This window comes from Oncorhynchus masou, unplaced genomic scaffold (genome assembly GCF_036934945.1).
Source record: "Oncorhynchus masou masou isolate Uvic2021 unplaced genomic scaffold, UVic_Omas_1.1 unplaced_scaffold_1221, whole genome shotgun sequence".
Lineage (NCBI taxonomy): Eukaryota > Metazoa > Chordata > Actinopteri > Salmoniformes > Salmonidae > Oncorhynchus > Oncorhynchus masou.
The window spans coordinates 116609-131617 of NW_027002009.1; the positions used below are offsets into that span (position 1 = coordinate 116609).

The following is a 15009-nucleotide window of genomic DNA, read 5'->3' on the forward strand; positions in this document are numbered from 1 at the left end:
CACTGAGACAGAACATAGAGACACACTGAGACAGAACATACAGGTAGAGACACACTGAGACAGAACATACAGGTAGAGACACACTGAGACAGAACATACAGGTAGAGACAGAACACTAGAGACACACTGAGACACAACAGACAGGTAGAGACACACTGAGACAGAACATACAGGTAGAGGCACACTGAGACAGAACAGACAGGTAGAGACACACTGAGACAGAACATACAGGTAGAGACACACTGAGACAGAACATACAGGTAGAGGCACACTGACAGAACACACTGAAACAGAACATACAGGTAGAGACACACTGAGACAGAACAGACAGGTAGAGACACACTGAGACAGAACATACAGGTAGAGACACACTGAGACAGAACAGACTGAGACAGAACATAGGTAGAGACACACTGAGACAGAACAGACAGGTAGAGACACACTGAGACAGAACAACAGAGACACACTGAGACAGAACATAGGTAGAGACACACTGAGACAGAACATACAGGTAGAGGCACACTGAGACAGAACATACAGGTAGAGACACACTGAGACAGAACATACAGGTAGAGACACACTGAGACAGAACATACAGGTAGAGACACACTGAGACAGAACAGAACATACAGGTAGAGACACACTGAGACAGAACATACAGGTAGAGACACACTGAGACAGAACATACAGGAGACACACTGAGACAGAACATACAGGTAGAGACACACTGAGACAGAACATACAGGTAGAGACACACTGAGACAGAACACTGACACACTGACAGAACATACAGGTAGAGACACACTGAGACAGAACATACAGGTAGAGACACACTGAGACAGAACATACAGGTAGAGACACACTGAGACAGAACATACAGGTAGAGACACACTGAGACAGAACATACAGGTAGAGACACACTGAGACAGAACATACAGGTAGAGACACACTGAAACAGACATACAGAACACTGAGACAGGACAGGTAGAGACACACTGAGACAGAACATACAGGTAGAGACACACTGAGACAGAACAGACAGGTAGAGACACACTGAAACAGAACAGACAGGTAGAGACACACTGAGACAGAACATACAGGTAGAGACACACTGAGACAGAACAGACAGGTAGAGACACACTGAGACAGAACATACAGGTAGAGACACACTGAAACAGAACATACAGGTAGAGACACACTGAGACAGAACATACAGGTAGAGACACACTGAGACAGAACATACAGGTAGAGACACACTGAGACAGAACATACAGGTAGAGACACACTGAGACAGAACATACAGGTAGAGACACACTGAGACAGAACATACAGGTAGAGACACACTGAAACAGAACATACAGGTAGAGACACACTGAAACAGAACATACAGGTACAGGTAGAGACAGAACATACAGGTAGAGACACACTGAGACAGAACATACAGGTAGAGACACACTGAACAGAACATACAGGTAGAGACACACTGAGACAGAACATACAGGTAGAGACACACTGAAACAGAACATACAGGTAGAGACACACTGAGACAGAACATACAGGTAGAGACACACTGAGACAGAACATACAGGTAGAGACACACTGAGACAGAACATACAGGTAGAGACACACTGAGACAGAACAACAGGTAGAGACACTGAGACAGAACAGACAGGTAGACACACTGAAGACACAGAACATACAGGTAGAGACACACTGAGACAGAACACAGGTAGAGACACACTGAGACAGAACATACAGGTAGAGACACACTGAGACAGAACATACAGGTAGAGACACACTGAGACAGAACATACAGGTAGAGACACACTGAGACAGAACATACAGGTAGAGACACACTACAGGTAGACACACTGAACATACAGGTAGAGACACACACAGAACAGAACAGACAGGTAGACACACAGGTGAGACAGAACATACAGGTAGAGACACACTGAGACAGAACATACAGGTAGAGACACACTGAGAGACAGAACATACAGGTAGAGACACACTGAGACAGAACATACAGGTAGAGACACACTGAGACAGAACATACAGGTAGAGACACACTGAGACAGAACATACACACTGAGACAGAACATACAGGTAGAGACACACTGAGACAGAACATACAGGTAGAGACACACTGAGACAGAACATACAGGTAGAGACACACTGAGACAGAACATACAGGTAGAGACACACTGAGACAGAACATACAGGTAGAGACACACTGAGACAGAACATACAGGTAGAGACACACTGAGACAGAACATACAGGTAGAGACACACTGAACATACAGGTAGAGACACAGACAGAACATACAGGTAGAGACACACTGAGACAGAACACAGGTAGGTGAGACAGACACAGAGACACACTGAGACAGAACATACAGGTAGAGGACACACACTGAGACAGAACATACAGGTAGAGACACACTGAGACAGAACATACAGGTAGAGACACACTGAGACAGAACATACAGGTAGAGACACACTGAAACAGAACATACAGGTAGAGACACACTGAGACAGAACATACAGGTAGAGACACACTGAGACAGAACATACAGGTAGAGACACACTGAAACAGAACATACAGGTAGAGACACACTGAAACAGAACATACAGGTAGAGACACACTGAGACAGAACATACAGGTAGAACATACAGGTAGGTAGAGACACACTGAAACAGAACATACAGGTAGAGACACACTGAGACAGAACATACAGGTAGAGACACACTGAGACAGAACAGACAGGTAGAGACACACTGAGACAGAACATACAGGTAGAGACACACTGAAACAGAACATACAGGTAGAGACACACTGACAAACATACAGGTAGAGACACACTGAGACAGAACATACAGGTAGAGACACACTGAAACAGAACATACAGGTAGAGACACACTGAGACAGAACACTAGAGACACACTGAAACAGAACAACAGGTAGAGACACACTGACAACAGGTAACACACTGAGACAGAACAGACAGGTAGAGACACACTGAGACAGAACATACAGGTAGAGACACACTGAGACAGAACATACAGGTAGAGACACACTGAGACAGAACATACAGGTAGAGACACACTGAGACAGAACATACAGGTAGAGACACACTGAGACAGAACATACAGGTAGAGACACACTGAGACAGAACATACAGGTAGAGACACACTGAGACAGAACATACAGGTGCACAGACTGAGACAGAACATACAGGTAGAGACACACTGAGACAGAACATACAGGTAGAGACACACTGAGACAGAACATACAGGTAGAGACACACTGAAACAGAACATACAGGTAGAGACACACTGAGACAGAACATACAGGTAGAGACACACTGACAGACAGAACACTGAGACAGAACACAGGTAGAGACACACTGAGACAGAACATACAGGTAGAGACACACTGAAACAGAACATACACACACTGAGAGACAGAACATACAGGTAGAGACACACATACAGGTAGAGACACACTGAAACAGAACATACAGGTAGAGACACACTGAAACAGAACATACAGGTAGAGACACACTGAAACAGAACATACAGGTAGAGACACACTGAGACAGAACATACAGGTAGAGACACACTACAGGTAGAGACACACTGAAACAGAACATACAGGTAGAGACACACTGAGACAGAACATACAGGTAGAGACACACTGAGACAGAACATACAGGTAGAGACACACTGAGACAGACAGAACATACAGGTAGAGACACACTGAGACAGAACATACAGGTAGAGACACACTGAGACAGAACATACAGGTAGAGACACACTGAGACAGAACATACAGGTAGAGACACACTGAGACAGAACATACAGGTAGAGACACACTGAGACAGTACAGGTAGACACACTGAGACAGAACAGACAGGTAGAGACACACTGAGACAGAACATACAGGTAGAGACACACTGAGACAGAACATACAGGTAGAGACACACTGAGACAGAACATACAGGTAGAGACACACTGAGACAGAACATACAGGTAGAGACACACTGTAGAGACACACTGACAGAACATACAGGTAGAGACACACTGAGACAGAACAGATAGGTAGAGACACACTGAGACAGAACAGACAGGTAGAGACACACTGAGACAGAACATACAGGTAGAGACACACTGAAACAGAACATACAGTTAGAGACACACTGAAACAGAACATACAGGTAGAGACACACTGAGACAGAACATACAGGTAGAGACACACTGAGACAGAACATACAGGTAGAGACACACTGAGACAGAACATACAGGTAGAGACACACTGAGACAGAACATACAGGTAGAGACACACTGAGACAGAACATACAGGTAGAGACACACTGAGACAGAACATACAGGTAGAGACACACTGAGACAGAACATACAGGTAGAGACACACTGAGACAGAACATACAGGTAGAGACACACTGAAACAGAACATACAGGTAGAGACACACTGAGACAGAACATACAGGTAGAGACACACTGAGACAGAACATACAGGTAGAGACACACTGAGACAGAACATACAGGTAGAGACACAGGTAGAGACACACTGAGACAGAACATACAGGTAGAGACACACTGAGACAGAACATACAGGTAGAGACACACTGAGACAGAACATACAGGTAGAGACACACTGAGACAGAACATACAGGTAGAGACACACTGAGACAGAACATACAGGTAGAGACACACTGAGACAGAACATACAGGTAGAGACACACTGAGACAGAACATACAGGTAGAGACACACTGAGACAGAACATACAGGTAGAGACACACTGAGACAGAACATACAGGTAGAGACACACTGAGACAGAACAACATACAGACAGAACATAGAGACACACTGAAACAGAACATACAGGTAGAGACACACTGAGACAGAACATACAGGTAGAGACACACTGAGACAGAACATACAGGTAGAGACACACTGAGACAGAACATACAGGTAGAGACACACTGAGACAGAACATACAGGTAGAGACACACTGAGACAGAACATACAGGTAGAGACACACTGAGACAGGTAGAGACACACTGAAACAGAACATACAGAGAGACACACTGAGACAGAACATACAGGTAGAGACACACTGAGACAGAACATACAGGTAGAGACACACTGAGACAGAACATACAGGTAGAGACACACTGAGACAGAACATACAGGTAGAGACACACTGAGACAGAACATACAGGTAGAGACACACTGAGACAGAACATACAGGTAGAGACACACTGAGACAGAACATACAGGTAGAGACACACTGAGACAGAACATACAGGTAGAGACACACTGAGACAGAACATACAGGTAGAGACACACTGAGACAGAACATACAGGTAGACACACTGACAGAACATACAGGTAGAGACACACTGAGACAGAACACAGGTAGAGACACACTGAGACAGAACATACAGGTAGAGACACACTGAGACAGAACATACAGGTAGAGACACACTGAGACAGAACATACAGGTAGAGACACAAACAGAACATACAGGTAGAGACACACTGAAACAGAACATACAGGTAGAGACACACTGAGACAGAACATACAGGTAGAGACACACTGAGACAGAACATACAGGTGAAACAGAACAACTGAGACAGAACATACAGGTAGAGACACACACAGAACATACAGGTAGAGAAACACACTGAAACAGAACATACAGGTAGAGACACACTGAGACAGAACATACAGGTAGAGACACACTGAGACAGAACATACAGGTAGAGACACACTGAGACAGAACATACAGGTAGAGACACACTGAGACAGAACATACAGGTAGAGACACACTGAGACAGAACATACAGGTAGAGACACACTGAGACAGAACATACAGGTAGAGACACACTGAGACAGAACATACAGGTAGAGGCACACTGAGACAGAACATACAGGTAGAGACACACTGAGACAGAACATACAGGTAGAGACACATTGAAACAGAACATACAGGTAGAGACACACTGAGACAGAACATACAGGTAGAGACACACTGAAACAGAACATACAGGTAGAGACACACTGAAACACACTGCTGAAACAGAACATACAGGTAGAGACACACTGAAACAGAACATACAGGTAGAGACACACTGAGACAGAACATACAGGTAGAGACACACTGAGACAGAACATACAGGTAGAGACACACTGAGACAGAACATACAGGTAGAGACACACTGAGACAGAACATACAGGTAGAGACACACTGAGACAGAACATACAGGTAGAGACACACTGAGACAGAACATACAGGTAGAGACACACTGAGACAGAACATACAGGTAGAGACACACTGAGACAGAACATACAGGTAGAGACACACTGAAACAGAACATACAGGTAGAGACACACTGACAGAACATACAGGTAGAGACACACTGAGACAGAACATACAGGTAGAGACACACTGAGACAGAACATACAGGTAGAGACACACTGAGACAGAACATACAGGTAGAGACACACTGAGACAGAACATACAGGTAGAGACACACTGAGACACACTGAGACAGAACATACAGGTAGAGACACACTGAGACAGAACATACAGGTAGAGACACACTGAGACAGAACATACAGGTAGAGACACACTGAGACAGAACATACAGGTAGAGACACACTGAGAACATACAGGTAGAGACACACTGAGACAGAACATACAGGTAGAGACACACTGAGACAGAACATACAGGTAGAGACACACTGAGACAGAACATACAGGTAGAGACACACTGAGAACATACAGGTAGAGACACACTGAGACAGAACATACAGGTAGAGGCACACTGAGACAGAACATACAGGTAGAGACACACTGAGACAGAACATACAGGTAGAGACACATTGAAACAGAACATATAGGTAGAGACACACTGAGACAGAACATACAGGTAGAGACACACTGAGACAGAACACAGGTAGAGACACACTGAGACAGAACATACAGGTAGAGACACACTGAGACAGAACATACAGGTAGAGACACACTGAACAGAACATACAGGTAGAAGAGACACACTGAAACAGAACATACAGGTAGAGACACACTGAGACAGAACATACAGGTAGAGAGACACACTGAGACAGAACATACAGGTAGAGACACACTGAGAAAGAACATACAGGTAGAGACACACTGAAACACACTGAGACAGAACATACAGGTAGAGACACACTGAGACAGAACATACAGGTAGAGACACACTGAGACAGAACATACAGGTAGAGACACACTGAGACAGAACAGACAGGTAGAGACACACTGAGACAGAACATACAGGTAGAGACACACTGAGACAGAACATACAGGTAGAGACACACTGAGACAGAACATACAGGTAGAGACACACTGAGACAGAACATACAGGTAGAGACACACTGAGACAGAACATACAGGTAGAGACACACTGAGACAGAACATACAGGTAGAGACACACTGAGACAGAACATACAGGTAGAGACACACTGAAACAGAACATACAGAACAGAACATACAGGTAGAGACACACTGAGACAGAGACACACTGAAACAGAACATACAGGTAGAGGCACACTGAAACAGAACATACAGGTAGAGACACACTGAAACACACTGAAACAGAACATACAGGTAGAGACACACTGAAACACACTGCTGAAACAGAACATACAGGTAGAGACACACTGAGACAGAACATACAGGTAGAGACACACTGAGACAGAACATACAGGTAGAGACACACTAAAACAGAACATACAGGTAGAGACACACTGAGACAGAACATACAGGTAGAGACACACTGAGACAGAACAGACAGGTAGAGACACACTGAAACAGAACATACAGGTAGAGGCACACTGAAACAGAACATACAGGTAGAGACACACTGAAACACACTGAAACAGAACATACAGGTAGAGACACACTGAAACACACTGCTGAAACAGAACATACAGGTAGAGACACACTGAACCAGAACATACAGGTAGAGACACACTGAAACAGAACATACAGGTAGAGACACACTGAAACAGAACAGACAGGTAGAGACACACTGAAACAGAACAGACAGGTAGAGACACACTGAAACAGAACATACAGGTAGAGACACACTGAAACAGAACATACAGGTAGAGACACACTGAGACAGAACATACAGGTAGAGGCACACTGAGACAGAACATACAGGTAGAGGCACACTGAGACAGAACATACAGGTAGAGACACACTGAGACAGAACATACAGGTAGAGACACACTGAGACAGAACATACAGGTAGAGACACACTGAAACAGAACATACAGGTAGAGAAACACTGAAACAGAACATACAGGTAGAGACACACTGAAACAGAACATACAGGTAGAGACACACTGAGACAGAACATACAGGTAGAGACACACTGAGACAGAACATACAGGTAGAGACACACTGAGACAGAACATACAGGTAGAGACACACTGAAACACACTTTCATTTGGAGTTTGTCGTCTTTCTCTTTCCTTCCTGAAACACTCCTCCCTAATTGGTCTCCTTCCCTATCTATACTGAACCTCTGCTCTGTGATTGGTTCATGTGTCAATTTTCTCCTCTGTGATTGGCTGTAGGACTTGCTGGAGGAAGAGCTGGTGTTGGAGGTGGGAGGGAGCTCAGTGCGTCTGGTGTTACTGAGTCACGCGGGGCCCTGGCTACTGACCTCCACAGAGAGGCAGAGAGACCGGCCACACCAAGCCCAGCGAGGAGCCTCTGCCTTTGGGGACAGAAACCACCACAACCCCCTCCTCCGCAAGAGAAGAATGGTGGCCCCCAGAGAGCAGGAACCACGTAGTAAGAGAGGGAGAAGAGAAACGCTGATGGAGGAAGAGGAGGTCGAGAAGAGAGAGGAGACACCGGAGGAAGAGGAGGAGAGGAAGAAGATGCAGCCTGAAGAGAAAGACAGGAACGAGACTGCAGAGGAGACATGGATGGAGAGAAGAGAGGAGGAGGAAGAGAAAGAAGAGAGGGTACAAGAGGGACCATCATCTACCATTGAGACAGAACAGAGCACAGGTGAGACCACAGCCGACCCCCGTTAACCAGACTACAGCCGACCCCCGTTAACCAGACTACAGCTGACCCCCGTTAACCAGACTACAGCTGACCCCCGTTAACCAGACTACAGCTGACCCCGTTAACCAGACTACAGCTGACCCCGTTAACCAGACTACAGCTGACCCCCGTTAACCAGACCGCAGCTGACCCCCGTTAACCAGACCGCAGCTGACCCCGTTAACCAGACCGCAGCTGACCCCGTTAACCAGACCGCAGCTGACCCCGTTAACCAGACCGCAGCTGACCCCCGTTAACCAGACTACAGCTGACCCTGTTAACCAGACTACAGCTGACCCCGTTAACCAGACTACAGCTGACCCCGTTAACCAGACTACAGCTGACCCCGTTAACCAGACTACAGCTGACCCTGTTAACCAGACTACAGCTGACCCCCGTTAACCAGACTACAGCTGACCCCCGTTAACCAGACTACAGCTGACCCCGTTAACCAGACTACAGCTGACCCCGTTAACCAGACTACAGCTGACCCCCATTGACCAGACTACTGAGACTACAGCTGGCCCCGTTAACCAGACTACAGCTGACCCCGTTAACCAGACTGCCTCTGACCCCGTTAACCAGACTACAGCTGACCCCCGTTAACCAGACTACAGCTGACCCCGTTAACCAGACTACAGCTGACCCCCGTTAACCAGACTACAGCTGACCCCGTTAACCAGACTACAGCTGACCCCGTTAACCAGACTACAGCTGACCCTGTTAACCAGACTACAGCTGACCCCCGTTAACCAGACTACAGCTGACCCCGTTAACCAGACTACAGCTGACCCCCGTTAACCAGACTACAGCTGACCCCGTTAACCAGACTACAGCTGACCCCGTTAACCAGACTACAGCTGACCCCCGTTAACCAGACTACAGCTGACCCCGTTAACCAGACTACAGCTGACCCCCGTTAACCAGACTACAGCTGACCCCGTTAACCAGACTACAGCTGACCCCCGTTAACCGGACTACAGCTGACCCCCGTTAACCAGACTACAGCTGACCCCGTTAACCAGACTACAGCTGACCCCGTTAACCAGACTGCAGCTGACCCCCGTTAACCAGACTACAGCTGACCCCCGATCTGTTCACCGGTGTGTTTCATCGTGTTTTTTATTTTCCTCAGAGGGCGACGGCGAGAAGCCATTTTCATCTCTAGCCGAGGAAGAGGATGGTGAAGCTCGCGGACTGCCCGAGGAAGAGGATGGTGACGCTAGCGGACTGCCCGAGGAAGAGGATGGTGACGCTAGCGGACTGCGCGAGGAAGAGAACGACAGCGGCGGTGTGTGTGACGTGTCATTCGTCAGTCGTCCGTGGCGTATCGTGGACGGCAGTCTGAACAGGCCGGTGTGTAAAGGCATGCTGGACGCTGTCCTCTACCACATCATGACCCGGCCTGGTTTACCAGAACACGTCTTACTGGAACACTACAGAGGGGTCTTGCAGCCAGTGGTGGTACTGGACCTCGTGCAGGTAGGAAGGACAACCACACTGGGGCCGTGCACAGACCTTTGGCGGGGCAGCTGATAAAAATATATATATAGATACTTTACCGTCATACCATTCAACAGCATTCCCCAAAATTAAACCTCATTCCATTCAACAGCGTTCCCCCAAAATTAAACCTCATTCCATTCAACAGCGTTCCCCCAAAATTAAACCTCATTGCATTCAACAGCGTTCCCAAAAATTAAACCTCATTGCATTCAACAGCATTCCCAAAAATTAAACCTCATTCCATTCAACAGCATTCCCCAAAAATTAAACCTCATTCCATTCAACAGCATTCCCCAAAATTAAACCTCATTCCATTCAACAGCATTCCCAAAAATTAAACCTCATTCCATTCAACAGCATTCCCCAAAATTAAACCTCATTCCATTCAACAGCATTCCCCAAAATTAAACCTCATTCCATTCAACAGCATTCCCAAAAATTAAACCTCATTCCATTCAACAGCATTCCCCCAAAATTAAACCTCATTCCATTCAACAGCGTTCCCCAAAATTAAACCTCATTCCATTCAACAACATTTTCTTGTTATGTAGGCTAGATCAGCTGATCATCGGGGGTGTAGGCTAGATCAGCTGATCATCGGGGATGTAGGCTAGATCAGCTGATCATCGGGGATGTAGGCTAGATCAGCTGATCAGCTGGGATGTAGGCTAGAGCAGCTGATCATCGGGGATGTAGGCTAGATCAGCTGATCAGCTGGGATGTAGGCTAGAGCAGCTGATCATCGGGGATGTAGACTAGATCAGCTGATCATCGGGGATGTAGGCTAGATCAGCTGATCAGCTGGGATGTAGGCTAGAGCAGCTGATCATCGGGGATGTAGGCTAGATCAGCTGATCATCGGGGATGTAGGCTAGATCAGCTGATCAGCTGGGATGTAGGCTAGATCAGCTGATCAGCGGGGATGTAGGCTAGATCAGCTGATCAGCGGGGATGTAGGCTAGATCAGCTGATCAGCGGGGATGTAGACTAGATCAGCTGGGATGTAGACTAGATCAGCTGGGATGTAGACTAGATCAGCTGATCATCGGGGATGTAGGCTAGATCAGCTGATCGTCGGGGGTGTAGGCTAGATCAGCTGATCAGCTGGGATGTAGGCTAGATCAGCTGATCAGCTGGGATGTAGGCTAGAGCAGCTGATCATCGGGGATGTAGGCTAGATCAGCTGATCATCGGGGGTGTAGGCTAGATCAGCTGATCATCGGGGATGTAGGCTAGATCAGCTGATCATCGGGGATGTAGGCTAGATCAGCTGATCAGCTGGGATGTAGGCTAGAGCAGCTGATCATCGGGGATGTAGGCTAGATCAGCTGATCATCGGGGATGTAGGCTAGATCAGCTGATCAGCTGGGATGTAGGCTAGATCAGCTGATCAGCGGGGATGTAGGCTAGATCAGCTGATCAGCGGGGATGCAGGCTAGATCAGCTGATCAGCGGGGATGTAGACTAGATCAGCTGGGATGTAGACTAGATCAGCTGGGATGTAGACTAGATCAGCTGGGATGTAGGCTAGATCAGCTGGGATGTAGACTAGATCAGCTGGGATGTAGGCTAGATCAGCTGATCATCGGGAATGTAGGCTAGATCAGCTGGGATGTAGACTAGATCAGCTGGGATGTAGACTAGATCAGCTGATCATCGGGGATGTAGGCTAGATCAGCTGATCATCGGGGATGTAGGCTAGATCAGCTGATCATCGGGATGTAGACTAGATCAGCTGATCATCGGGGATGTAGGCTAGATCAGCTGATCATCGGGATGTAGGCTAGATCAGCTGATCAGCTGGGATGTATGCTAGATCATCGGGGATGTAGGCTAGATCATCGGGGGTGTAGGCTAGATCATCGGGGGTGTAGGCTAGATCATCGGGGGTGTAGGCTAGATCAGCTGATCAGCTGGGATGTATGCTAGATCATCGGGGATGTAGGCTAGATCATCGGGGATGTAGACTAGATCATCGGGGGTGTAGGCTAGATCATCGGGGATGTAGGCTAGATCAGCTGATCATCGGGGGTGTAGACTAGATCAGCTGATCATCGGGGATGTCATAAGGTGAATTCACCAATTTGTAAGTCGCTCTGGATAAGAGCGTCTGCCAAATGACTTAAATGTAATGTAATGGATGTAGACTAGATCATCGGGGGTGTAGACTAGATCATCGGGGGTGTAGACTAGATCATCGGGGGTGTAGACTAGATCATCGGGGGTGTAGACTAGATCATCGGGGATGTAGGCTAGATCATCGGGGGTGTAGGCTAGATCATCGGGGGTGTAGGCTAGATCATCGGGGGTGTAGGCTAGATCATCGGGGGTGTAGGCTAGATCAGCTGATCATTGACTTCAAGGTTGAGTTCATTACAAAATAGTTATTGTTTGAATGGCAATTTGTTGCATTTAAAATGACAAAATAGAATTATATACAACAGAGGAAAGGTAAGTAACTACCCGCTCTATCACAGCTGCTGACATCACCAGTACTGGTCAGGTTCACTCATGTTCATCTCTCCCTCTTCTTCCTTGCACAACTCTCCCCGTCCCACCTCTCCTGCTCCTCTCCCTGTCCCTCCTCTCCTGCTCCTCTCCCTGTCGCTCCTCTCCCTGTCCCACCTCTCCTGCTCCTCTCCCTGTCCCTCCTCTCCTGCTCCTCTCCCTGTCCCTCCTCTCCTGCTCCTCTCCCTGTCGCTCCTCTCCCTGTCCCACCTCTCCTGCTCCTCTACCTGTCCCTCCTCTCCTGCTCCTCTCCCTGTCCCTCCTCTCCTGCTCCTCTCCCTGTCCCTCCTCTCCTGCTCCTCTCCTGCTCCTCTCCCTGTCCCTCCTCTCCTGCTCCTCTCCCTGTCCCACCTCTCCTGCTCCTCTCCTGCTCCTCTCCTGCTCCTCTCCCTGTCCCTCCTCTCCTGCTCCTCTCCCTGTCCCTCCTCTCCTGCTCCTCTCCCTGTCCCTCCTCTCCTGCTCCTCTCCCTGTCCCTCCTCTCCTGCTCCTCTACCCGTCCCTCCTCTCTCCTGCTCCTCTCCCCGTCCCTCCTCTCTCCTGCTCCTCTCCCCGTCCCTCCTCTCCCCGTCCCTCCTCTCCCCGTCCCTCCTCTCCTGCTCCTCTCTCCTCCCCTCCCCGTCCCTCCTCTCCTGCTCCTCTACCTGTCCCTCCTCTCCTGCTCCTCTCCCCGTCCCTCCTCTGCTCCTCCTCTCTCCTCCCCTCCCCGTCCCTCCTCTCCTGCTCCTCTACCCGTCCCTCCTCTCCTGCTCCTCTACCCGTCCCTCCTCTCCTGCTCCTCTACCCGTCCCTCCTCTCCTGCTCCTCTCCCCGTCCCTCCTCTGCTCCTCCTCTCTCCTCCCCTCAGGCCCTCGTTGAGTTGGGCTGTATCAAGAAGAAGTACGTGACCAGACGTCCCAAACCCTCCCTCTTCTCCCGTCCAGCCGCCGTCCTCATGGTGGGGGAGGAGAGAGAGGGAGAGACGGGGGTGAGGCTGGAGGAGACGGGGGTGAGGCTGGAGGAGACGGGGGTGAGGCTGGAGGAGACGGCCACTGTGTTCTATGAGCCGACCATCGACTGTTGTCTGCGTCTAGGACCGGTTTTACCCCATGAAAACAACTGGAACCAGTGGGTCCAGTTCGCACAACATGAGAACAAACAGTAAGGACTGGAGTTAAAAACTGATCTGGGTTCTAATTCTTTCGTACACGCTGTAGTGAAACGTTTTTATACTGAAAATGTTTTTGCGACAAAAAAAGTTTATATTGTGAAAAATGAAAGTTAGTCCCAGGCCGTTTCGTTCCCTATGATTCTGTTTGGTTCCATTGAGTTGTTAGTGGATACACACCAGGACTGCTAGGGGACGGGAGTTTTACTTGATCATGATTAATAGGCCCAGGAGTTTCTTCACAGTGGTTAACCCAAAGGTCTTTAGTTCTGACTCTTACCGGACAGCAAGATTAGATTTTAGCTATAAAAAAATGATGTTTAGTTTCAGTTGTAGTGACACAGAGCTCTGGGAATTAGTTTCACGTCTTAGATGTCCTTTCATTGGGGAGAACCTGTTATGGTTTCATTTCAGTTTTGTTATTGTTTTCTTGAAAGTGTGATTTAATAAAAATTCAAATCGTGAAATGAGACTTGTGATGCTTTTTTTTATCTAAGATGAAACAAGTTATTTAGTTTATTTTTTAAAAGAGAGAACAAGTCACTTTGTTTTATGGTTTGTCAACATGGACACCTGTAAAATTACAGAACTGTTCAATACATTTGAATAACTTCATGTTTTCAGTTTATTCAGCATGAAAAGTATATTGTTGCTGGTTCAGTAACCAGCCCTGTTGCTGGTTCAGTAACCAGCCCTGTTGCTGGGTCAGTAA

At 47.6% G+C, this 15009-nt stretch overlaps 1 protein-coding gene across 1 annotated transcript in view; it reads left to right on the top strand.

Annotated features, from left to right (window-relative positions):
* LOC135529969 (general transcription factor 3C polypeptide 1-like) overlaps positions 1-14769 on the top strand; it is a 120780-nt gene extending 106011 nt beyond the window's left edge. The window contains 3 exon segments of the mRNA XM_064958368.1: positions 8658-9099; positions 10274-10620; positions 13998-14769. Of these exon segments, the coding sequence (XP_064814440.1) occupies positions 8658-9099; positions 10274-10620; positions 13998-14294 (1086 nt within the window). The 3' untranslated portion in view covers positions 14295-14769.
* The last annotated feature ends 240 nt before the right edge of the window (positions 14770-15009 follow it).